This window comes from Ailuropoda melanoleuca, chromosome 8 (assembly GCF_002007445.2).
Source record: "Ailuropoda melanoleuca isolate Jingjing chromosome 8, ASM200744v2, whole genome shotgun sequence".
Taxonomy (NCBI): domain Eukaryota; kingdom Metazoa; phylum Chordata; class Mammalia; order Carnivora; family Ursidae; genus Ailuropoda; species Ailuropoda melanoleuca.
Genome location: NC_048225.1, coordinates 85,226,262 through 85,242,133, shown reverse-complemented (window position 1 = coordinate 85,242,133; position 15,872 = coordinate 85,226,262). Strand labels below are relative to the sequence as shown.

Genomic DNA, 15,872 nt, shown 5'->3' with positions numbered 1-15,872 from the left:
GAAAGTGGCACCCTTGCAAGGGAGAGACCTGGGTGGGGCCGTGTTATTTGCAGATGAGGGACCAAGGGATGCTGTCGGTCTGGGAAGAATGATCCTCTGGTTCCAAAGACCTAGATTAAGCCATTCTTTGGGAATTACAAAGACGCAGAGTTTGGGTTCAGCCGTTGACCAGTGTCATGGGCAGCTTGGAAAACAATCTGACATGTTCCAGCCTAAAAGAGAAGGCTCCCAGTCTGGAACAGGGTAAACGGAGGCCCATCCTATATTAGATGCAAGGTCAGAGGAGAAAACCTCTAGGTCCCCTTTCAACTCCGAAACTTCACACCTCTAGATATTTTTCATCCTTTCTTATGCAACAAATATTCATTGCACATCTCACATGTGGCTGACACTGGTCTGGAATCCTGAAGATGCAGCATTGCATCAACAGTCTCTGCCTACCTGATGCTTCTATTCAAGAAAGGAAGTGGCCAATAAGGAAAGGAATTAATATGTTAATGTCAGGAAATGATAAGTAATATAAGTAAACATGAAGCAGAGTAAGGGAAGTGCTATATTATGTATAAGGTGTACAGGGAAGACAGTGAGGTGGCATGTGAGCAGAGATCCAGAAAATGAGAAGTGATTTATGTGAGGAGGGCTGAAGGCAGGGGGAGCCAGTCGGACTGGAGAAAGAACGACGAGCGCCCAAGTGCCTGGCTTGTTTGAGGACCTGCATGTAACTGACTCATTCGGCTGTGGGCCTGGTGTCTCACCTAGACAGTTTATTCACTGCTGCATCTGTTGATCTCTTTTCTCAATATCATCACTAGAGCTCTCATTTATTCATTATCTCCCTCCCATGTGCCAAGCTTTGCTAAACACCTTATGTGTATTACTTCTAATTCCCTCAGTGACACTGCATGTTACGTCTTACTGTCCCCATTTTAGAGATGGAGAAACAGAGACTCATGTCCTCTCAGTAATGTCCATATGGTTCTGATCTACCCCGGCTATGAAATACTCAGTTCACAGCTGAGTGTTATGTACTTGAGGTGTGTGTATTAGGCTGAATGCACACAAGTCTACAGAAATGTACTGGAGACTTCCAAGATAAAATCACACCTGCAACGGGACGGCCAGTCCTTGACTATTTGGTTAAACTTAAGGAGAAAAGCACTGTAGGTCCTTTAGAGGAATAATTCGCTTGTTCAAAGTCACTCCTTGAGCTGCTGCTCTTTAGCAAAATTTAAAATTAGGATAATGGTCTTTCCTTCTCTGTTCCTTAATATCCCTAATTCTTAGCCTGGATATTTCAACAAACAAAGAATCCTTACCCTAGAATCTTGGAAATGTATGTTCTGAGCTGACATAAACTTATTTAAGTTTCCAAGGAAATAGCACAGACAGGTGCCAAGGACACCTATACAGAGCAGGAGCGCGGCGGGGAACATCTCCATAGGCAAGACCTCGTCGAGATTTTTGAGTCTGCACCAAGATGCCCCTTATAGTTCTTCAAACAGCCCTTCCTTGTCAGCATCACTGGGACTTTCTGGCCTTCCTGCTTGCGGGGGCCTCATAGGGGTCTTGTTCCCTGTAGCTTCCAGTGGGTCCTTTGCACAAGGGTGGAATTGGGTCTCCCGGTCCCAATTCTGACCGCGGGAAGCATCTTTACACACGTCCCTTTTGTAGCCCCTTTACGGGGAAGGGCTTCCTCGGTTAGGATCGCCGTGTTCCTCCCAAACCCAGCTCACTCCCACCTCTGCCTTCTGACAGCTGAAGGTTTTCAGGTTCTCTTTTTAGCACAGTTCTTCATAAATTTACATGAGACGTGCAGTCATGTTGTAGAAGGCCTGCCCGCGTGCAGGTGGGGTGTTTCCGTGACGGTTCTCGGGTTCCCCATCCTTAGAACGGCGCCAGCCCTCTGGGAGCTCTTACTCTCCAAGCCTTTGATCTCCAAGTTTTCCGTCCATGAAATGCTTGGTTCTCAGAGCTGCCGGCAGGTGATAATAACAAACACGGAACTGATGGGAGTTTGAATTTCGTAGTCAGCTCACTGCAGTCGTAACAAAAAGGGTGAGGATGAACCTGTGGTCTTGGGCTCCTCTGAGGTTTCCCTCCAGGTAACAGGGCGCCGCTCGCCCTGGCGGGGTCGGTGTCAACAGTCAAGGAAATAATGTCTGCGAAGCAGCTGATGCCATTTTCCTCCTCCTCCTCCTCAGAGTGATTATCGTTTCCGAGAAGCAAATGCTGGGGAAACGATCACTGCAGTCTTGGGTGCACAGACGGGTGATCTAGATTTGTCCCTCCGAAGGGGGAGCTCCCTTCTGGTAGGAGTAGACTTGGAGGCTCTGAGTGCTCCTGGTGCGTGAGCACCACGTTGGCCCGCCGAGCCTTTGATTTGCGGCCTCGTTTAGACAGAAGAAGGAAAGGGCCTCGGGTGTCTGCCAGAGAAGTTTATCCAAGTGCACAGGGTTCTGGCCTGTCTGGGGTACCAGGCTGGGGGGTGGGAGGAAGGTCTCCCCACCATCTATCCCATCACAGTTTATGACCACGGTCGTCACTCACTGACAGCCACAAGGAAGGAGGCCCCCATCCCCCTGCGGGGGGCTGGCCAGAACAGGGTGTGTAATAACCGTGACCACGGTGAGGACAGCAGCTGACCTTTACTACCTGCGAGACACTGTGATTTTCCCATCGAATCCTGATCACAAGCCTGAGACAGAGACCATAATTATCCCCAGGAAGCCGAAGCCCACTATTTTGCCTGTTGTCACACAACAGTGTCTCTGTCCATATATACACTGGATATGTCCTCTTGCCTTTGCTGATCAAAACTGCACGAGCCCTGTGCCCATTGCAGGTCTCCTCACAAGCTGAGGCTCTGTGGACAGCATCACCCGATCTGTTTCTAGCACTGTGCTGATATGTTTGGATGCGTCCTGTGTCTCCCCTTGAAGAGTTAACTCCCAACCGTCAGGGTCCATGACGTTCTTTCTAGCTCTCCAACACGCGGCTCTGCTGAATGGTCTGGGCCGAGGCCAGCGATGGCATCCACTCCGGCAGCGTCCCCAGGGAAGCTGTGGATGGGGGATGACGGCTGGGTGCCTGCCTCTCTTCTCAGGGAAACTGCTTGCCCAGTTTCTTTGCCCAGGAGATGTTTCATGCCGCAAGTAAAGTAAGCGTAGAGGTGACACGGGGCTCAGATGCTCTGGTAGCAGGGGTGGGAAACCAAAACCCGCTCGTTAGTGAACCACGTCCGAAGAGAACAAGCAGGCTGGGGCCATGTAGTGTGGCAGCTGGCCACCTCTCGTGCTTCACAGGCCACAGAGACTTCACTGGGTGGTGGCATTTTTTTATCAGACGCATCTGCATACACACATTCAACGTGTACAAAATGCCGTGTTGGGCACTATCCCATCACCTTACGACTGCTGTTTAATCTTCAGCAACCATGTGAAGTAGGTATGATTGTTTCCATCACTACAGATGGGGAAACTGAGGTACAGACGAAGATGCCAGAGTTAGTAAGTCACAGAGCCAGGATGACTGCCTGGCCAGAGAGTACAGCCCTTCATTATGGTGACATTCAACTATTAGGAGAACGTGAAATATATTCTGTATACAGATATCATGACAAAGACACCTGTAATACATTTGAGAACTAGTTTCATGAAAAATTGTTGTTTTCTTTATATTTACTTTTAGGAGTAAGTTCCAGTTATGTAGAGAATTCTGTTCTTAAAGGAATATTCACCCCCAAAATTTAAACATGTAGTGTGTGTACAAAGAGACAGGTTGAAGGGTACAAATAGTATTAATACCTGACCTTTTGCAAAGCCCTTGTCTCTGACCCGGTGATGCAGGGTGAGCGGGTACTTTTATTCCTGTCCTATCTCAGGGGATTACAGACCAAGAAGCTGAACGCTTTGACCAAGACTGCTGGGCTGGGTCAGATGCGACGCTTTAATCCCAGTCCTAACCACGCCCTCATAGAGTGTATGACCTCCTGGAGAGAGGATGAAACATGTTCAAAAGTAACAATTGTGTTTAGTCCTTAAGCCTTCACGTGACCTGTTTGGGTAGCGAATGAATCAAAAAAGCGTTTTTGCCTTTCTTGCACATCCTACACGTACCAAGCATAGTCCCAAACATAGTCCCAGATTTGTTATACAGATTTCAGTGAATCTTTGGGTTTGTTTTTTTTTTAACCGCTGTTTCATTGAGAGTGGATTCAAACTAAGACATCCCTGGATTATACCGTCCCCTTGTGTAAAATTATGAATTCCAGGCATGGCGATAAGAATCATGGATGATGAACAGCCCTGACCCCAACCGAAAGTGACTTGTTCGTTGTTTAGAGCAAGAGTCTTGAGAACTTGGTCTCCTGAATGGAATGTCCGTTTGGTAATTTCTTGGTGAAAGACTGAGTCTTGTTTGTGCCTAATATAAGTTGTTACCAATATAAGGTAAGGGCTTATTTGGGGCTTGGTAACACTTCCATGCCCTGAGGCATATACCATTGATAACCCAGCCAATGCATATTTGCGACTTCTCTCCCTGGTGCCCCGCAGTCACTGATAAAGCCTGGGTTCTCTTCCAAGGAGACAGACATTGAGAGAAAATTGCGGGTGAGTCACTGTCTCTCGCGTTCTGCTTTGAATTTCTCACTCACGTGCTGTCCTTCTCTTTTCCCTTCAAGGGTCGAGATTACTGTTCCGAAGAAGAGGATATCACATAGCACCCATTCTACCACTGAAACCAGGAGCTACTACTGTGTAAATAGGTTACACCCCAGTTGAAATCTTTGCAAAGGTCGGTTCTCTTCAGCGAAACAGCACTATAGCAAAAGAAGATCGTTCCATATCGTATGCCCCATTAAATTACAGTGTTTCTTAATGAACTTGCAAAGGAATATTGCTAAAAACAAACACACACACACACAAAAAAAAACTGTTATCGAACTTTCTTTGTTGCTGCTAGTTAAAACTTGTTGCAACTTCTCACTTCTCTTGTGTCCAGGTATGCAGCAAAATTCTGCAATTTCATCTTAAAGATACTGTTGGTTTTACAGATGCTCTCCAACTATTTTCTATAAGATGAGGTAGTGGTGAACTCAGATATCAACCTTCTGTTGTAGAACTGTTCTGCTTCTAAGACAAGCGTCTCCTTCCCTCTCTCCTCCCTCTCTGTCTCTCCCGAGCGGTCCAGAGCCTTGCTTCTCACTGGCAATGTTGCGCTTTGGAGATGGGATGGTTGCTATGGCAAGCCTTGTTTCTTTGCTAAGAAGAAGTAGAGAAGCCATTTTCCATTAAAAGCATGTTGGGACGTGACTCCCGGAGTGACGTAGGAGCGAGCACCGGGTGGTTTCATTGACTAGGTATCTTCATCAAGGATTAAGTTTGCAACATTGGCTTTGCTCAGATGCAGATGGAAGTGTGATCACAATCATTTTGAATCCCTCTTCCCCACTTTTTTTTCTAAGAAAATAAACATTTTACTGTTTTTATGTATCCTTGTCTTCTCCCATTCATCCAGTTCAGTGTCTTACAGTGATCCTGGGTGCAGAAGATGAGCCCTCCTTTGCAATGACACCAGTAATTGAGCGTCATGGCTCCCTACCCTCCCATCAGTCCTCTGTCACGCGTTAGCAGGGCTGCCAGTGGTCAGAGGAGATGAGGGGACGCCCCCTCAACGTTTTAGGAAGGCCACCCTGTTTCCTTTCCTTTTGTTAGCAGATAAGCCATCCTACTTCCTCACTCGCTCCCTTCCAAATGTTCCATGAGCCTTGCCACTTCCTTCTCTCACTCGCGGCACTGGCTAGGACAGTGCAACCTAGTACGTCGACACTGGTGACGATATTTGGAAATGCAGAAGCCAAAGCCCTAGGGCCGTGTTGGGGAGTGTGAACTGTGGGTTTGGTAGAGTTTATTTTTCCATATTATATGAAGAGAATGATCTCTTCTCAAAGATAGAAGTAATATTTTTAACAAATGTTGTCACAAGTAAATAGCAATCAAAAGGAGAAAATAACTTTTGTATTTTTTTAACACGTTTGATAGCTTTGACGAGGGTTGTCTTTGTTACTTTCAGGGCAGCGCAGCCTGCTGAATGCTGTGCCAGCGGGCCAGGTGGGGGGTCGTGCCACAGAAACACGGCGGGAGCACCGTATGTTGCTCTCCTGTGGGGTTTGAACGTGAGGGGCTCAGGATCAGCCACACTGCCGCCCTCCAAAGGTGGGTAGTTGTTACTCGTCCTGGGTAGCCGAGAGATCGCCTGCCACAGACCAGAACAAGAAGCTGAGTTTGCTCTCGCTGAGATGAGCCTTGACTTTAAAATCCATCCGTGACGCAGATGGCCCCGTGGATGGGCTAATGGGGAGATTCCTTATCTGCTGTTAGACCCCAGGGCGCAGAAGTGAGGGGAAGGAAACTCAGTCAAGTGCTACAGAAAACGGACTCACATGTTAGCAACAAAAGCCCTTAATGCTTTCAGCCAGCAGCAGCTATTTCGGGGAGCAGCTGTGGTTGTTACATAAATAGAGATGCAGCCAAAATTTAAGGCTTTTTTATCCTGCTTCAAGCAGAAAAATGCAGAGTCAAGTCGCCTAGGGGTTTACGTTCCCTCCCTTTGTATGGTTTTTGGCCGAGTGACTAAAATAGTTTTCCTCAACTGTAAATGAACTGCTGAGCCCCACCTGAAACTTGTCCACGTAGGACTTTGTTCACTGTTAATGCGATTTTCTGATTCTTCTCGAGCAAGAGGGACGCAGACACTAAGCATTTTCCACGGGGCTGCGCTACCTGGCGTCTCAGAGAGTGTCTTCCCAGAAAACGGCCACCTTCTACCCAAAGATGATACATGCTCATATCATTTTTTCTAGTCATGTTTAGCATTTTGACACGATACACATGTACCCAGAACCAAGTGTTTCTTGGGAATTTGAGTTTTGAGTGTTTCATAAAACTAGAAACTGGTTCCTGTGAACCCAGGGGCTTTTCACCTGGAGTTCTTGTCTCCCAAGTTTAACTCTTTGATGTGCAGGTGTTATTTCATCTGCAGACAAATTTGGTGTATCTAGAAATAGATCTGAGAAATGGGATGGTTGAGTGGGTTGGCATGAGACGCTTGATTATGTTAGCAACACTCAAAACTGTCTGGTTTTTTCCATCTTTGGCTTTAATCATAAAATTGTCAAGTGATTTGTGTTTGTACTTTATTTTTTTTATGCCTTCTGCAAAGGGTCTAATGCAAAAATATTTTGCCTCCCCCCCCCCCACCGTGTATCTGAACATGAAGTAGATTGTCTCAGATACCATGAAAAGAATCATCCAGAAACTAGTGCTTCTGCTGGCTGAGGACTCAGGGAGATGGAGAGGGGGAGGAGAGTGGCCTGATGGAAGGAGGTAGAGAAAGGAAGGATGAAAAATGGACCGAGAAGCATTCAGCGGCAAGAGTTGATAGCATGGCCGCACTTGGGTGCAGTTCAAAATCCAGCTGCCTGGCGGCCAGGGGGTGGGGCCGAGTGTCCAGAAGATTTACAGCTGGATCGCTCTGAGCTTTCTGTGCTCTGCGTTGTGGAGTTGTCCCAGTTCAGCAGTATATGCGCTTTCTTTTGGTTGGCAGAGATTCAGGGCCGTGGAGTACTTTCTGTCATAACGGAGTACGTGTCGGTTCCCGGCACAGGACCTCAAAAGAGGCCTTTACCTCAGCCGTGCCTCCCGGCCCCCAGGCTGAAGCCGAGCGCGGTGTTATGGTCTATTTAGGGACAAAGAACGAATGAAGTGCAGGGACGAGGAAACTAGGTCAGCCCTCAGCAGCGGGGGCCACCCACGGGCCCGCGGGGATCCTGGGCTCTCCCCCTCTGCACGGCCCCTGCTCCGAGACTGGGCTTCTCTGACTCGAATGAGAGATGAGCTGGCAGGCAAGGCAAGGGGAGGCGCTCCCTGTCAGGGGCGCCCCCAGAGTCCTCCCGGGATGACCCCCCCACGCCTGCCACCGGACAGCCCCCAGGACGATGGCGCCCGCGTTTCCATCCCACTGGATGCCATCCTGCTTTGAGTTCTAACTGCTCTCCTCCCAACCTCATCGAGGCTTTTTTCTCTAAGGGCCAGACTCTCCCAAAAGCCTGCTAAAAACAGAGACTGTACCTCTCATGAACTTTACTTCAGTAGCCTGTGACGCAGGCCAGCATGTTGGTGACGAATTCTGCTTTGACATTAGGTAAGAATTTGAAAGGAGCGCTCCATCCCTTACCGGACTTAGGAAGGAAACCCTGTTAAATACGTTGGTTTCCTAGGAAGAGAAATGATCTATGTCTTCAGCCAGAAAGATACTAGCTCTGAATCCTTGGGCTCCAGGATTCTGATATGTTCTTTGTGAAAAGCAAAACGATTGGTGTCCAAGGCAGCCTCCCCCTCCTCCCAACTCCCAAATTTAAAAAAAAAAAAAAAAAGCTATTAGATTGCACGGGATCATTTGACAGAAAATCTGCCTTCTGTGCTTTTGCCCCTGGGAGGCATTTTCAGAGCTTTATTTCTTGGTACCTCTCAGACATTAAGCTTTTTGTGAAGTTGTGCAAAACCCCAGTAGAACAAGAAGACCTGGTCGGGAAGAGGGAATGTGTTTTGGGGGCATGGTGAAAAGGTGGCCGGAGGCAGGGACATTGGCTCTGGATGTCGCGTGCGGACCACTGCACCCCCACGCGCCTGCGTGCAGCTGGGTGAGGCAGTCGGCTTTCCCACTGCAGATGTCCTTGCAATAAACCTCTGGAATTTTGTGAATGACTTCTAAGAATAGCCTTTTGCCGATGAATGGACATGTTTTTCCAAGGGGCGGTGGGGGATGTCCTTTGGTCACCTTTTCGCGTGTCTCTGGAAAAGGGTCAAAAACCGACAGCAGAAACCGAGGATGCTGGGTGAATGTATTTACTTACGTGACCGACCTTAAGACTCACTAGCTCTCCCATGCCCTTCAGGAGACTCCTGTACCTTATCTGGGTCTAACCTGATCTTGGGGAAAGAGGAAAAGGAACTAACATGTATTAGTTATGCTCACCCTGTGCCAGATGCTGGGCTAGGCATTTCGTAATTGTCTTGTGTCATCCTCCCCATAATCCCGCGAAGTGAATTTGTGACCCTCATGTCCCAAGTAGCGTATCCTGCTAATACAGAATGCATCTATCCAATATCAGTGCCCACGTGGAAAGAAGGAAAGATGCCATTCAAGTATTTTCCGAATTTTGTTACTCTTCCTATGCCCTTTGCAACACTGTGAAAAGAGCCCTTTGGGGGCTTCTCTCTTCCAGAATCCCTCTTTGGCTCATCACCAGCTGGGTCTGCCATGGGGAATGTTTTGCTTGGCCTGCCCATATCTGATGAGCTAGGACAAACCTCAAGAGGCCGCTGGCTAGCAGAACTGTAGTGCCCGGGAGGAAAAGGCTTTGGGGGTTTAGGCACACGTCTCGCTTCCTGGACTCCTTTCAGCATCTGTTACTTCTACAGTGAAATTCGAGATGCAGCCAGAACAGGCCCTTGAATGCTGTGATTTCTTTCTCGGCTCCCAAGGCTCATTTCATCCCAGGCTGCATCGTTTTAAGGTGAGAAGCCTTAATCTTGCAGAGAAGCGTGGGAGAACCCGATCACCCAAGGTAGACGCAAGGCCTGGACCATTGACTTGAAATCCTTTCTTGTGGGCCAGGGCTGGATGTCTCTTTTTGATGTTTGAACCGGGTCTGTATTTTCCAGGCCAGTTTAAGCACTGCAGCTAAATGTGAATCTCTTTCGAGACCTAAATGTTTTGGACAGTCGTGTCGTGACTTGGACAGTCATTTAAATAGCATGTCCAAGGTCAGAAGAGCCCAAAAACTCCCCAGAGTTCCTTTCCTTGCTTCTCAAGGCACGTCCTCTAAAATAGATGGCTCATGTCTCCATGGCAACTGTTAAAGGTGCTGCCTAGAGGGGACCCACCCCTGCCCTCACTTGGCTTGAAAGAAGAATCAAAAAAAATTTCCTTGTGTAGAGGGGGTGCTGTTATGTTCAGTTTTCTATGAAAACTATCCCCAAGATCTTGCCTCTTTCAAACCTGGCAGCTGTCAAATTCCTTGAAGATAATGTGGGAAATGGCTCCTACCTCTTGTAAGCCAGAGAAATGGCTTTAAATCAGCACGATTTGTTCCTAAACCAAAGGCCGCATTCTAATCCCGTCTTCCCCCTCTACCCAGAATTCTCCCTTTTTCCCTTTCCGGGAGTTATTTTTAGCCCAAGGCTTTGAACACGATTGAGTTAAGACTTAAAAGCTGTAAAAAGAACACCGTAAACTCAGCCAGAACTGCCGTAGGGTCTCTAGGGTTGCAAATAGTTCTAGAACTTTAGGGGCCATTTGGCCTAGACCCAGAGGGGATCAAACAGCCCCAGGTTTTTTGGCATTTCAGTCCAGACCTTCAGGGACTGTTCTTTCTTGACCATCAAGTGAGCGAGGGAAGGGAAGCTTCGCAATAGATTTCAAGCCAACTTTTCCATTCAAAACAAGATGCAAATTTATTTTTTAAAAATTCATATCTTCTTTTCCTGGAACAGAACCAGGCAGCTGCCTTATTAGGACTCTAAATTCGGGTCTATTTTCTTAGCACACACACAGACCCACACACAGGTACTTGGAGAAAGAAAATACAGCTACTTTATCATTGAAATGGTCCAAGGAAGAGCTGTACTTTGCTTTTTGTAATCTCTAAGATAGCATCTAGGAAAGTATTAGTGTAACTGTGATAATGCCAAAACAGGAAAAGCTAGTGATCCCTCTTGCGAAACTTCGAGTTAGACTGAGTGAGGACAGAGATCTGTTGGCCACCTGACCTTGTGTCCCCTCTGGACCAGGATGCCCTGCCCCCGGCAAGTTTGCCTCACCAGGGCCTCTAGCCTAGACACTGGGGCTGGCATCCTGGCCCAGCCCCTGGTGCGTAAAGGGCACATCCCTCAGGATATGTTGTCAGGGGCCGCCATATACAACCACGGTTCCTCACACGCTCGCCCGCTCCTCCAGCGTGGCCTTGACTGGCAGCCCAGCCGTTCCACTGCGATGTTCTGACCCCAGTGTGTGGATCTGGGGCCCCTTCATCTAGGTTGTCCCAGATGGAGCATCTTCAGCATTGCCTTCTCCAGGGTTGAGGACTCCTTCATGCAGCAGATTCTGTATAGAGCACCGTATAATCGCCCTTAACACCGGTTAAGCCAAACACAGCTCCTGGCCTCAAGGAGCCTAGCATCAGTCAGGAAGACAGTGTGGAAACCGCAAGGGTCTGTACTGGGTGCTGTGGGAACATCTCAAAGTGGCAACTGCCCAGCTTGGAGAATCAGGGGGCTTCCAGAAAGAGCCGACATCCGAGCTCAAGTGTGTCAGAGGACTGAGGGAGAGCGTTACAAAGGGCCTTTGGGGCTGAGAGGACAGCATGGGACTCAGCCCAAAGGAGGGACAGTGCAGGCTGTTGGGGCCGGGAGGCAGCAGAGCAGCTAAAGCTGGGAGTTGAGGAGGAGAGGAGGGGGGGTGAGGGCAATCAGTCAGCTGGGTGGTCCCGGGGGGCTCCCCCGGGGGCTTCACTGTGGATGGGGGAGGGGAGGGATAGAGAAAGCCGTAGACCGTGCTCTGCCCTCGGAAGCAGAGGTCACTGCTGAGGTCACCCCGAGAGGTAAGTGTGGTCAGCATCAGGGCCCGGGTCTGCCCTGCTGCCGTGGGAGCACACGGTAGCTTGCTGAGATGGTTTGTCCCCATGTGTCCTCTGCCCCCCACCCCAGCACCGCATCCTCCTGCCGAACACTGTTTCAGTTCGGGGGCTTTAACCCGGGCTAGCTCTTGCTTAGAGACGCACAGGGGACAGCGCCTGGTCGTCCTGAGCTGTCCATAGAGCCACCGAGGCTAAAATACCTCGTGGTACGAGGCTGGCCTAGACCCCGTGAGGAGGGGGTGCCCTAAGATGACTTCCCGGGAAACAGCCGATGGCTCGCTGGCCTCGTGTGACACCTTCCTTCATCCTACCCAGAGGCGGCTGCCCTTGGACGGCCCTTCCCCAGGTTCAGTCACGCCCTGTGGCCAAGCCTCCACTGGGTCCCGAGTGCACGCCTGAATCCTGCCCAAAAAAGGGACTAGTAAAAAAAAAAAAATTTTTTTTTTAAAAAAGCACAAATGGATTGTATGCGCACGGAAAATACCTGCCAGCTTAGGCAGCCGGCATGGACCTCGTGGGAACAGGGGGCCACCGAGCTCAGCTCTGCGCCCTCCGGTCGTGAGGCAGGGAGGCTTGGGGGGAAGCAGTCTCTTTGCGGAGACACCTCACAGTGCCTTTTAGGTTTTCCAGAGAACCTATTCAGGGTTCAGAGCATTGGGTTCTTCCCTCCCCCCACCCCCACAAATAATTAGAAATTTTATAAAGAGAAGAAAAAGAATTCGATGAATCAAAATACTAGCTGTGAGGCAGCATGGTTTCTAGAAACTTAAGAAAAGGCTCAAACAAGTGACATGGTTTCCCTGAGAGGTTGGAGGAATTAGGCACTGAAGGCACTTTTCTTAGTTGAGTCGTTAAGTCTCCAGGGATCCCAAAGGGCCCTGAATATTCCTTGGGGCTGACCTCTTTTGCAAGACCCCCACACCGGGCCTTCTGGGTGCAGCCTGGCATATTCAACAGCAACGCCAGCCTTCCAAACCCCTGGAAAGATTTGAGTGCAAACACCCACCCTTTTCCCAGACACTCCTCCGGCTCCTTGCTGACGAAATTCTACTTCTGTCTTGTGGTTCCCACTCGAATATCCCATAGGCCTAGTCCTTTCTATTAGAATTTGGCCTGCAGCAGTCGTGATGCTGGAAATTGACAGAGCATTTGGCCTCACACACACCTACCTTCAAATTAAGGTCCTGCGGGGTCCCCTTGGTGGCGGCAGGAGGGTGGTCACGGAATAGAGCTGGACTTCCCTTAGGGCACCGTCTCCCCATTGTCTGCTCTGGTCCCGTTCCCTCACTGTCGCCAGGAAAGGATCAAAATGCCTCCTTGCTAGTTGTCCGTGGCCGTGTATTTGCTGCGTGTGTTGTGTTTTACTTAGGAAGAAGGCCTTCCATTCAAGTGAGATACGGTGGCGGGATTAGGAGGCATCCGCTCTCAGTTGGGTCTGAAGGGTATCTTGGGGCAATGCTCTTCTGAGCACCTGCCAGGCTTCTCGGGTGGGCATGGGAGCCCAGCAGGGCAGCCTCCCCAGCACTCTGCATGCACGTGAATTCTATAAAGCAGTGGGTGCCCGTTTATTTCTACCGCACATGCCTCTCAGCAAAAACTCTGTGAGATGCACCCCTCTGTATGTTTACTAATTTATTTAACGCCTATAGTCACGTACTTCTGTACTACTGTATTAGACACATTATAAAAAGTACACAACGTAGCCATTTTAAAAGAATAAGATACAAAATATTATAAACAGAGGTTCTGGTATCTTCTCTCTGAACACCGCAGGGGGGACCTCGAGTACCCCCTGGTATGTGCACACTCACTTTGGACACTACTGTTTTAAGAGCAAACTGGCACACCTTCATGGCATCCATCCCAAAACCACTGTGCTGGCACTTGGCCTGCAGAATAAGAAGGTCTTAAGATAAAAATCCCAGGAGCTTCTCATCTGGGAGACAGGGCAAACCAACTCTTCCAACAACCTACATTTCAATAATGAAAAACCTGCCCAACAGGAAAGCTATCCCTGGACAGTGGTGGCTACAGGTGCTAAGAAAAGATCAGGTACAATGTCCAGAGCCACGGGATTGCTCATCTTCCCTCTCTGGGTCTCCAGAAGAGGACGGTTGGCAATCTTCCCGGCTCTCGCATGATTGGAATTCTTTGAACCCTCCAACTGCTTCAACAGTACACTCCCCACGCCACCAGTGGGCCCACGTCGCTTGACTATTATTGTTGATTTGACCACCGAGATGTAATGATGATTCTGTTCCATTTTGAAAAGGGTCTGAGAAAGTGTACAGGTCTAATTATATATACATATTTATACATGTGTATTTTTGTTTATTGTTACATTTTGACATTGGACTTTCTATTAAATAATTTTTAACAGTTGATCTGGCTTTGTTCTTTTTTTGTGCCTTTCTTCTTTCCTGGGTCTTGGAGAGGGGGCCGTTTCTGTGTCACAGAAGATCTTGTCCCTCTGGTCCCTCCGCTCGTCTCTCTTCTTCCCTATTCCCAGTACAGAGGGCTTCTCCTAGCCATTCATTTAAGTTCTGTTTTTAGAGAGAATGTACTGCATCAGGCATCCACGTGGAAAACCTCCAACTTTGTTTCCATTGCCCCCAGTTTCCAGGGGCAGCCCACTCAATCCCATCGCTATACAAATGCACAAATTCACAGATTTGATAAAGTTGCAAGAATAAGCAATAATAAAAATGATGCCCTGAGCCTTTTAAATCTCTTGTACATCTCCACCCACCCTCCCAATACACACACATACACGCACAGTCCCAGCTGCAAGACCCGGGACAAGTCACTTAACCTTCCTGAGCCTAGTGTGTACCTGCCCTATCTGTAAAAAAACACCACTTTTTTTCATAGGTTGACTATGAGGAGACCCCATAGTAAATGCTCAATAAACAACCTCTGACTTCATGACATCAGTCACTCACGCAGTGACGTTTATTCGTAACCCGTGTACGCCAGGCACTGGGGTCTCCCAGACGGGGGCAGGGATGTGAGGACTTAAGGAATGCCCGTCTTCAAAGTCAAATGCAGGAGAAGCAACATGAAAAGTGAGGCAGGAGCCTTGCAGTCTCTCTCCTGCCCGTCTCCAGCACAGTGAGTACCTGGCACCTATTGGAGGCTCAAAATAATTGATTCTCCCACTGCTCTGGCCTTCCAGAACCTACCAAAGAGAAATACACACACACACACACACACACACACAGAGCCTCAAAGCGTGAAGTCAAAGCACTCTCCCTTGGCTCCCTCTTCCCTGCCCCTCAGCCTGTTCACGTCTGACAAATGCGGGTCCATCAGCCAGCCCAGCCAGCCTTCTGCCCTCCGCCCTTGCCCTTGGGAACATTTTCCTCACGATTTCCTAATGGTGTGGACACGAGAGTTGGGCATCCAGGGTGGACAGGGGAGGCAGACGGCCCCCCAAGGGGAAGGAGTTGATAACTGTCTCCAGGTTTTTTCCTGCAAACAGTAGATCGAAGTTCAGATTTGCAGCTGAGTTTTACGGGCTATCAAACAAGGCAAAAAGCCCAAGCTTCTGCCCAGAGTCAATTCTTTCAAAAACAATAAGCCTGTTTCTCCCAGCAGAAGCTCGCTTAAAATCACAAGGCCAGCCAGGCTTGAAGAGCTCCCTCACCCAACCCCACCCCACCCCACCTCGCCCACACGCACACACATGCTGGTCTCCTGTACCCCAGACTGGGGCTTTGGGAGTGTCCTTGAACCTCAGGTCAAAGGAGTTGAGCTGAGAGGATGCTAGACTGCCCTTTGGTGTCCGCTCCCCAAGCCCATGGCGGTGACATCAGCTTCCAGGTCCCCGGTCACTGCTGGGCGGAAGCCTGCCCGCAGCTGCCCAAGTTGCCTCGCTTGGAGGCAGGAGGGCCAAGAAGCAGCCTGTGAACCCCGGAGGGAGAAGAGCGCCCTGCTTCGCGGAGCCTCAACTCTGAATGGGTTGGAGGAAAATGAGGTTGCAGACCACAGGTCTTAGGAGTGAGCAACCCCAAAGCTCAGCTGGGCCCATGGGATGGCTATGAGGGACAGGTGCTTCTCCCTGGGGGTCCCCCGGCCACCATTGCCCTGCCACTGACAATCCCCATCAACCACATCCGGCCAGACGCTCGAGCAAAGTCGTCGGGAAGCAGCATCAGGCCTTAACCTCCTCCAT

General features: G+C 49.3%; 1 protein-coding gene across 1 annotated transcript in view; it reads left to right on the top strand.

Moving 5' to 3' along the window:
- Nucleotides 1-14,080, top strand: part of C8H1orf21 (chromosome 8 C1orf21 homolog) — a 151,007-nt gene extending 136,927 nt beyond the window's left edge. Inside the window, exon 5 of the mRNA XM_002920847.4 lies at nt 4,682-14,080. Coding sequence (XP_002920893.1) covers nt 4,682-4,720 — 39 coding nt within the window. The 3' untranslated portion in view covers nt 4,721-14,080. The remainder of the gene's footprint in view (nt 1-4,681) is intronic.
- The last annotated feature ends 1,792 nt before the right edge of the window (nt 14,081-15,872 follow it).